This window comes from Triplophysa rosa, linkage group LG2 (assembly GCF_024868665.1).
Source record: "Triplophysa rosa linkage group LG2, Trosa_1v2, whole genome shotgun sequence".
Lineage (NCBI taxonomy): Eukaryota > Metazoa > Chordata > Actinopteri > Cypriniformes > Nemacheilidae > Triplophysa > Triplophysa rosa.
The window spans coordinates 7,919,994-7,929,810 of NC_079891.1; the positions used below are offsets into that span (position 1 = coordinate 7,919,994).

Genomic DNA, 9,817 nt, shown 5'->3' on the forward strand with positions numbered 1-9,817 from the left:
ATTTATCCTGTACAACATTAGGAAAATTAGACCTTTGTTATCATGGTGGAATGGTGGAATGATCTGCCTGTTTCTATAGGAGTTGATTTAGCAACATTCCCAAAATGTTTAGTTTATCTGTTGTTTCTTTTTTACTTAAACTTATAAAACATCTACACAAAGCTGCCATTGTGAATGATGCAATCCTTTATTGACTCATTGATTTTCTGAAGGACACGACCTCACAAGATATATTCTTATGTGCCGTAAGCAAATACCTCCCACTTGTAAGACACCTCAAAATAGTCACTATAAAAAAAGAATAACTTTTCCTCTCAGTAGTATTTTGTTTCTACACATCCCCCATTGTCTTATTTACACAAATGTGCATTGTAACAAGATCTGTGAGCTTCTGTCACTTGCCATGATTTCATTAAAGCAGCAAATAATACAGCAATCTCGAACCATAATGTCAAAAATTTGAGGGATGGGTGTTCATTTAATTCGGTTAAACCCCAGTCCCTTACTTCCTTCCCAAAATGTCTTGTATCCCCCCTCATGCACAAAGCAAAGGCACTTATTGATTAGATTTAGTCAATAAAGGCCGTTTCCTCTGATCCTAATGCACTTGGGGAGAAGGTCCCTGTCTGATTGGCTGGCCAGGTTATAACTGAGCAGAAGGCAGAGCACATAAATTATGCAGAAGCCTTGTCTCCAATGATGTCACCCAAACCCGCAGAGCCAGATGCCATCCCATGAGATGTAATGTTCAGCTACCGGTGGTGTGGAGGTGCTGATCCCCCACAGGACCCCATGCATGAATGTATGATGGATAGATTGCTCAATACAGTGGCGCCATATGTCCAGTTAAGCCGTATGGATGATAGATTTTGAATGGTGTTTGCACAATTGTATATCATATTACGAATCACTGTAATGTTGCAAAGATAAGCTCCCTTCAAACTGTGTAAATGAGCAGATGTATTTTCAAATGTTTTTGTTGGTTGTGTTTGTAAAATTTAATTACATTTATATTGGACAGTAATTTGGGTATTTCCCAGTATATCAGAGCTTGAATTAGTTATCAAAAGTCTTTTTTGATAACACAACTGAACAGAACAGTTGATGTTATCATAATTAGTAGTATTTGTATTTTTAATTAGTCAAGAATAAGATACTATTGCTTTCTTCGAAAGCTCCACATCTAGGAGAGAAGACTAAAATGTTTCCAGATGTCACATTTTTTTCATTTAAGCTGAAAAAAGGTATAATTACACAAAAACATGTTGGGTCTTTCCCAAAGTAATTTTCTGTCATTTTACATGCGCGAGTGTTTGGGTTATCTAAAACGTTTGCTTGCACTGGCATTCTGGCAAATCATTTATCGCTGTATTTTTATTCTACTTTTTTACAACAGAAACAAATCATCAGAGATTTGTTTTAAGGACTTGGAAGCATGTGTCATAGAAAAGGACTCAGTGGACTCAGCTGCATATTAATATTGACATTTAAAGAACAAATGTTCAGCAACATTACCTATACTATTTAGAATAGCTGGGCAGCACTACCCCAACATTTGTTTACTAAACAGAGTTTATATATACAGTATATATCATATTTATATATTTATAATAATATATATTTATAATAATATTTTTCTGCAAGCAAAGATGGTTTGTTCTATACTCTAAACTGTCTACTGTACTCATCAGTGTTGAATGCAATTTGATTTATAATCTCATTTCGCTTGATTGCGTCTCTAATGGCAATTTTGTCTCTTCATGTAGCTTGAAAAATGTATACAATAATAACTATGTTTGAAATGTACTGTGGTTTGGTCACAATCTAATAACAGTGTTTCCAAACACATACATTTAGCAGGTACACCATTGGTTTATTCACAATGGTCTCCACTTTTATCCAAGTGCACCTGAGATGATTCACATTGCACAGTAACACAACTCCTCAATAAAGTGCCATGCGTTGCTCCATATTTGAGGTAGCTCAGTCTGATTTCTTTTGGCTGTCAACACTGTGAGTGCATAGACACTAAAGGAGCAACTTCACCGTAATCTACCTTTGATGAAAGACAGAGCCCAAAAGTATACTGTAAACGATCCTTTTACGGAATGTCTAGGTAGCAGAATGTGACAGAGACTTGGGGTCAGCCATCAAGCAGCCACCTTAAATACATAAAACCAAATAAGTTTAGTGTTTTTCATCTCTTTGTCAGCATTGGTTGCCTTGCATTTTAGCTGTGTTTGACAGGATTAGCATTTTACTACAATATAAGGATTAACCCTCGTCTGATTATGGCAGACGTTTTAATTAGAAAGATACGGAAGGTTAATTTCCCTCTCGGTAGAACCCCTCATAGAGAAGGTCACTCATAATTAAAATAATCAGCTGGGTTTGTTTCAACAGCCCTAAGAAAGTGAATTTTAAAAAGTACTGTATATAATGTTTTGTCAGTTAACCTTAATTGTGCACAGATCTAAAATATGATTTAATACAAAATTAGAAATTACAGGAAATAAATGGAATAAACTTTTTATTGTAAAATAAAATAAAAAAATATATAGACTTTTAGGTAGGACGTTATTTATGTACCCCTCTCACACTCTCGTACAATCAACTTGGAATCTAGAAGTACACGTCAAACGGACACTTCTGTATATTTTATGAGGCCACGCACAGAATCTGAGTTCAAATTCAAATGGTTAAAAATAAAAAACACCAGAGAACTGTGGGCCAGGCAGCAAATATATGTAATGTATTTGTGATATGTGATAAAGTAAGAAAGTATTTGTTTTGGATAAACTGTACTGTTTTCAAAATACCTATTTTTGCAGTTGCAGTTAACATGTCAGACGTCAAAGAACATACAGGTCACATGACAATGCAAACGAAGCCATTGTGTTATGTCCGGAATTTATGCCACACATACATATAACAAACTGATTTAAGGATCAAGAAAAGTATGCATTTTTTTCTAGAACAAATAAACTTACATTTTTGTTACAATCTGAAAAGAGCAACAGAATACAAATGTTTGTTGTGATGAACTGAGGAAACCACGTGAGGAGTAATTTTCTCCTCGACTATTGTATCTGACCCCTAAGAGTCCAAGAGAGGAGATAGGGAACACAAATTAAATGGGTCTCCAGCTCGAAGTGGGAGAGGAAAAGTAATTGGACGGAGATGAGTGTGGCACTAATCAAAGCGGTAAGGTTAAAGCGGTTATCCAAGAGCACAGGACAAAATAGAAGGATGAAAAAAATGCTACCAGAAAGAATAATGGATTTCTGGTAATCACAAAATATGAAACAGAAGTGATTTAAATTTCCATAAATGTGTTACAAATGGTGGAGCGAAAATTTCAACAACAGTAGATTCTGGTGTACTTGTTTCTTCATCATGAACAAGCAAGACATGCATCCACGTCACCAGAAAAGCCATGCTGGTTCACCAGCCTCACCATCTGTTTTGAACCTGGACCATACCTCTCTTTTTTGGAGGGTCACCAATTCACCAAAACGTTTGTGCCACCCCATAGTCATGCTATTGGTTGAGTCAAAGGTTGATCTGTCAGACCGCTCAAGTAAACAGAGCAATATTTTCATAACGCCGCACAGCCACAGAGTACGCTTTTGAAAAGTCAACCTTCAAATGCCTTACTTAAAGATGTCTCCCCATATTACTTGGAGACTAAGAGAAAATATTTTACCATAGAAAAGATGACGCTCTTACTTTTGTATAATGTAAAATATTTCGAAAATGTCAAAACATGAAAAAAAAATTCATGGCACTATTTGAACCTCGTAGAAAAACATCAATGAAGACAGAAAAATGTAAGATTAAAACAGACAAGACCTTGTAGTGTAATATTTTCAGCATTTATTCACAAGACATACAGTTCAAATAGATGGCATTAACATTTGTATTCTGTCCAAGCAACAATAGATCAGGGCAGGGCAAATATGTTGATATCAGCAGCTCTCTTTCTTCTCCTCAGCATCCCAGAAAACTCAGACCTCCCAGCATGGTCGATACACTCGGCCCACCATGCACCTCATGGTGTCCCTTCTGATGATGGCGATGCCTGGGCTCGGGTCCGAACTAATATCTCTGCGCTCTGTGCTGAGCATGTTCTCAAGGAGGCTGAGATGAGGCGCTCCTCTGTCCAGTGACTTGAGCATCCTCAGCAGATTGGAGTCGGCCACCACGATGATCTTGGAGCCGCCCGGTCCGGACCTTAGATCGTTCTCCTCGAAGCTCTCGCTTAAGCCTTGCTGGTCTGTTTCCATCTCATCAGCTTTGGTCATGGGGATCGCCGCGGATCTGAAGTGGCACTCGGACAAAAGTGCGACAGTCATGAGGATGGTTGCGAGGGAGAGCTTCATTCTTGACTTTGCGGATGCGGTTCAGCTGGTGTCCCTGGTCTTTCCTTGCAAGGTGGTTTGATGATGGTGTCCCATCCGTTCCCTTATATATGGTCGTCGTCTGAAAGGTGCTATGTTACCTTAGAGCTGTCATGACATGAGGTCATGGGTATGTGGCAAATAACATAAAACAACCCCCAAAAAATACACTGATGAGACCCCTAACAGAGCTCAAGTGTTTTGTTTGGTTGAAAGGTGATTAAAGATTCCCTGCCACGTGTTTTGTGTTCAACACTTTGACCACAGGGCTCCCCTGAGTGGGCATCTTAAGAGGAGATATAATTCCAGAATCTTCACACTTTGAAACAATATGAGAGGATTACGGACCTGTTGAAAAGTCAAAAAGAGGTTCATTCCCTAGGAGCCCAAAATGAAGAGCAATGCATTCAGCAGGAGGTTCTGTTATTTAGTTTGGATAAACATTGTCTATTCATGACAATGTAGCAGGTGCTTCCGTTTCTATCTCACAGCATGTAGACTAAGATGAATAGAGCTACCGCTGGTAAATGCTACTTGATAAAGTGAACATCAATACATTCATCATCCTCTGAATGAACTCATTAAAACTAAGCACTTTAGGGGAGTTTTTGCTGAAAACATTACTTACACAACTGCGATACAGGTAATGTTATACATTGGACTTCACATATGGGATGACATCTTTATTGTTGACTTGAGATATGTCTATCCCTATTTCAGTATTTTATTAAACTGGGGTCGGATTCTAAAACGGCCATATTATTTCTTAAATTCTAATTCTAAAGGAATCGTATGTATTCTCAAAAAAAACTTCTTAAGACAGTTCTTAAACTTTTTCTCAAGATTGATCTTAAATGAAGAAAAAAATGTCCCGTTGTGGTAACACTTTATAATAACTTTCATTAATAAATCATTAACAAACATTATATAAAGCTTAACAAATCATTATGTTCACACAGCTAGAAATATGAGATAATGTGCTTGTTAATGTTTACTAATGTAGTTTTACTAAGCATTATCTAATGATTAACAGATCATTATTTCATGTAAAATGAAATGCTTGCAAATGTCATAACATTTTTTATTCATATGATCATGCACTTTTAAAAAAATCTTTAAATGATTTTGAGATGGTTTACAATGATTAAAAACGTAATTTATAAATGATTAATAAACAGTTTATAATGCTTAACAGATCATTAGTTAATATTTACATATGTCATTTAACTTTCTATTCATATGATCATGCACACATACAAAAGATTTTAACCGAAATTATACAATGATTACAAGTTAATTTTATATGTACTGAAAAAACTTTTACATTTACAAATGTTGTTAAAAACTTGCTTGGTAATTATAAGTATATCACAAACTATTAATTTAACATATTAGTCATTAATTCATATTCACAGTCTGTAAAGGTCATACATTTGTTCTTTGTTTGTTGTGTAGACTACTGCTATTTTGAAGTTTTAGCAAATCATTTAGTAATTATTTGTTCATGTTTTTGCAGTACTCAATCTAAAGTGGAAATTATTAATCAATTGTTAATGCTTATAAACGTGATTGTAAATATGTGTCCCAAATGACCTGCATGTACCCTATTTAGATATCTTTAAAATCATTTATTAATTATTTGTTCATGTTTTTACAGTACCCAATCTAAAGTTGACTATTCTTCATTTTTGTGAATGTTTATAGGCCAGTCCGCCCCTGGTCATGGCTGTAGGCCGTCGGTGGGACGGTCGTTCTGAACTTTGACAGATTGTCCTACCAGTCAGTCCGCCCATGTTTACAAATCATTCAGTACCTTTATGGGCATTGGACTTTTACAACGTTTGTGTAAAGGGTGGTTAGTTACATTTAATGCTTGGTAAAGGTATAACACTCATTGTAATTTGGGTGCAAGGCATGTTTTGCCTCAACATTTACATTAGCATACAATTGTCTACTATTAAATAGAATACTCCTTGAATCGTACAGCAACCAGAGAAAATGAATCAACATTTGAAGAGAACAGTACAGAAAATAGTAATCATCAAACAGTAATCAAATCATAGTCATCAAATTGACCCCTTAACCAACACTTAAACCTACACATACAACCTGTCCCTAACCTTAGCCATATCATACTCAATAGCAGCAAAAGTGTTGCGTAATGACAAAAGTCATTGAATTCAATCATTGTATAACATCTGTTAAAATCTTTTTATAGGTTTTCAAGATGTGTATTATCATATGAATTAAAAGTTTAATAACATTTGTAAGCATTTTAATTTACATAAAATAATGATCTGTTAATCATAATGTTTATTAGTAAATATTAACAAACACATTATCTTACGTTTCTAGCTATTTGAATATGTAGTAACTAATGATAAGTTAAGCATTATATAATGTTTGTAAATGATTTATTAACGAAAGTTATTCTAAAGTGTTACCTTGCTGTTTATTAATGACTGATGACTTTGTAATAAACAGCCTTCTGAATACATACATGTATAGGCAAAAGAAAATTCTTATTCAGAAAAGATAGGGAAAGGATAAAGAAGCAGATAAACGTAAAAAAAAGATGACAAACGTCCTGCATCAATGCACGGAGAAGCAAAACAATGACACCATGATACAACTTTAATTTACTGGGAGAAAATGGAAAAATGTCTCAGAAGATGAGGTCTGCACTGGCTCTGTGTCTGAAGCTCATTTCTAATGTGCCATGAAGCATGCCACAATAGTATCCCAACAGTACATGTGATGTTGAAAATAAACCCACAAATGAGTGTTTTTAAATGTAGATTATTTGCTTTATAGTACTGGACATAATATAGGTCAGAGACATTATGGATCTCATTATAGATTTACTTAATCACAATATAAAACAATATTTCTAATTTTCTAAGAAATCAGATTTGGTTTTCACACAACAAAAAAGAACAATTCCTAGCAACCCCATAACAACACCCTAGCAACCCCGTAGAGGCACCCTGGCAACAACTCACCGCACCTTATCACTGAGTTTCGCATTGCCAAGCACCACTCACATTTTCCTCCGAAAACTTAGAAAGTAGTTTGAATAGTTCATTTGTCAGATGTATTTGTTGGTTATGGGTAGGCACAGGTAGTGACCCCTGTGTATCAAGACATGTTATGGTTACTGTTGTCACAACAGATCTTCACATGTTTAAAAGAGTGTGTGGTATGTGTGTGTGCCCCGCGCAGGTGTTTGTGGGTTGATCTTTGGTTGTTTGAGGACAGCTGCAGGCCATATGCTCATAACAGAGCTGTTTCTACAACTATAAATTGAGGATGGAACAGTTGAAGAATTTTAACCATGCAGAGTTTTTCGAAATCCATTTGGACTGTAACCCTGCCTCGGCTGAAACTATAATGGATGCAGGACACTAAAAAAAATATCTGGACTTGTGCAGAGCCCAGCGTGTTACAGATCGTTATAGAGATTTTAAGCAAAGGCTCTCGGTACATTTTCCATCAATGGATCATCACTGTGAATTAATATTACATTTTTACATATTCCACTCACTAATTATCCAATGACCAGTGAAGACTGAACCCTTTTTGTAGTTGTTGACCAGACAGTACGATGTAGAAATGATGGGATGAGAGAGACGGGTACAGGAGCTGGGAAAGGACCCCCAGGCAGGATTTGAACTCTGGTCGCCGCAGCAATTTCGCTTAAAATGTCAGCACACAGTCCACTGGACCACCAGCGCCAACAAGACGGAAGGCTTCTGATTGGTTGCTTGGGTATTGCTATGTAGTTGTAATATTGCCCATAACGTAAATGTTTTATTTAGATGTTACATAGTCTATTGAAGTCCCAATTCAAAGGCTGCACCCTTCGATGCTACATTTTAAGACTGATTGCATCATAGCAGTATACGACTGAAGAATGTGTCTTTCTTTTCCCAGGCTGAGAAGGATAGAACAAATGAATCCCTCACAGCCTCGGCTATGCCAAGAATCAATGTGCACCTGTAACGGTTGGATATTTTAAATAAACATTCAAAACTTAAGTTAAATAAGCCTTTTTTATTTGGATTTTGTGAGAAATATTGTCAGTGTCTCACAGAATGAAACAAAAATTATCATACATAAACACACCTACAAATAGTAAATTGTGAGAAATAAGTTTGAAATGGTCTCTAAATTTTTTCAGGGAATATGCCATTTGCAGAAAACAGTCCCTGTCAGTCTCACTGTATATATGATGATACTGCTGCATTATTGTGCTTTTTGTGTATATTCCTGTGGTTAATTTGATGTACTGTTGGGAAGTTTAATCTTCAATGTGTCATATTTTCTAAAATAAAATAACAATTTCTGGCTGCATATTTATTTTAAAAATTCAAAAATGCTTATTGCTTACACTCTTTAAAATAAAGGTGCCTAAAAGATTCTTCACAGCAATACCATAGAAGAACCATTTTTGGTTCCACAAAGAACCATTCAGTCAAAGGTTCTTTAAAGAATTTAAAGACCTTTTCATAATCTGAAGAACCTTTTTTCGACACAAAGAACACTAATTTTGTGAATTAGAAAGGTTATTAGGATGTTGAAGGTTCTTCATGGAACCATTTGGATCAAAAAGGTTCTGCTATGCCCAACAATGGACTAAAATAATCCAGCATGTTAATTTACAACCCAGCTGTTGGGTTCATCCTTTTTTGACCTAATAGTGGTTGAAAATAACCTAACATTTTTTAGAATGAGCGAACATTTAGCATTTTTAATAAATGAGCAGTAATCTTCTACCAATTTTTTCTCTCTACTTACAAGAAATGACTCTAACAGTGGGGGTCCGTGCCCTGGCACCCAGACCACTTGCAGTTCAAGGTGTTTGTGTGATAAAGAATCGCCCTTTACCCATCTCACCACACCTCAACATCCTGGCAAGAGAGGAGTGTTTGAGGTCGCAGACTCAACTTTGTGAAATGTGCACAGCAGCTGACTTTATGACAGGCTGCCAAGCAAAACACAAGACCCCGGCTCAGGGGCCCGAGGAAAGGCAACTTACCTTCGCTTGGAGAGCAGACAGTGCTTCTCACATAACCTCAGCCCACGCTCAGCCCACGGCAGCAGAACTTTGTTAAAACAACACGAAGAAGCAGGCCACGCCGTTGTCCGTGCTGAAGTGTTATTCCAGCTAGGTAAATAATAGAGCGCCCTTCGCCATGTGATGACCAGTACTTATTACATAACAAACAAAAATTCAATTATGTTCCCGAGGCCCCCCATCCAAATCTTGTCCTCTCCGGTCTTGTTCACATTCTGATCATATCCGAAGACACAATAAATAAGTCTGCCCTTTACGTATGAAACCAAGATGTTTGAGAAGTTCTTGTGTTTATTTGAGGTATACCATCTGACAGCTTACAGTTGTTGGCTTAGGGGAC

The 9,817-nt window shown here is 36.5% G+C and overlaps 1 protein-coding gene across 1 annotated transcript; it reads right to left on the reverse strand.

The window, feature by feature from the left end:
- Positions 1–3,862: 3,862 nt before the first annotated feature.
- On the reverse strand, positions 3,863–4,428 carry pmchl (pro-melanin-concentrating hormone, like). Its single transcript, XM_057324421.1, has one exon. The coding sequence runs from the start codon at positions 4,380–4,382 to the stop codon at positions 4,008–4,010; it is 375 nt and encodes a 124-aa protein (XP_057180404.1). The 5' UTR covers positions 4,383–4,428; the 3' UTR covers positions 3,863–4,007.
- Positions 4,429–9,817: the final 5,389 nt, after the last annotated feature.

Excerpts from the sequence above, each read along its gene's own strand:
- pmchl (XM_057324421.1), bottom strand. The coding sequence starts at position 4,382 with ATGAAGCTCTCCCTCGCAACCATCCTCATGACTGTCGCACTTTTGTCC.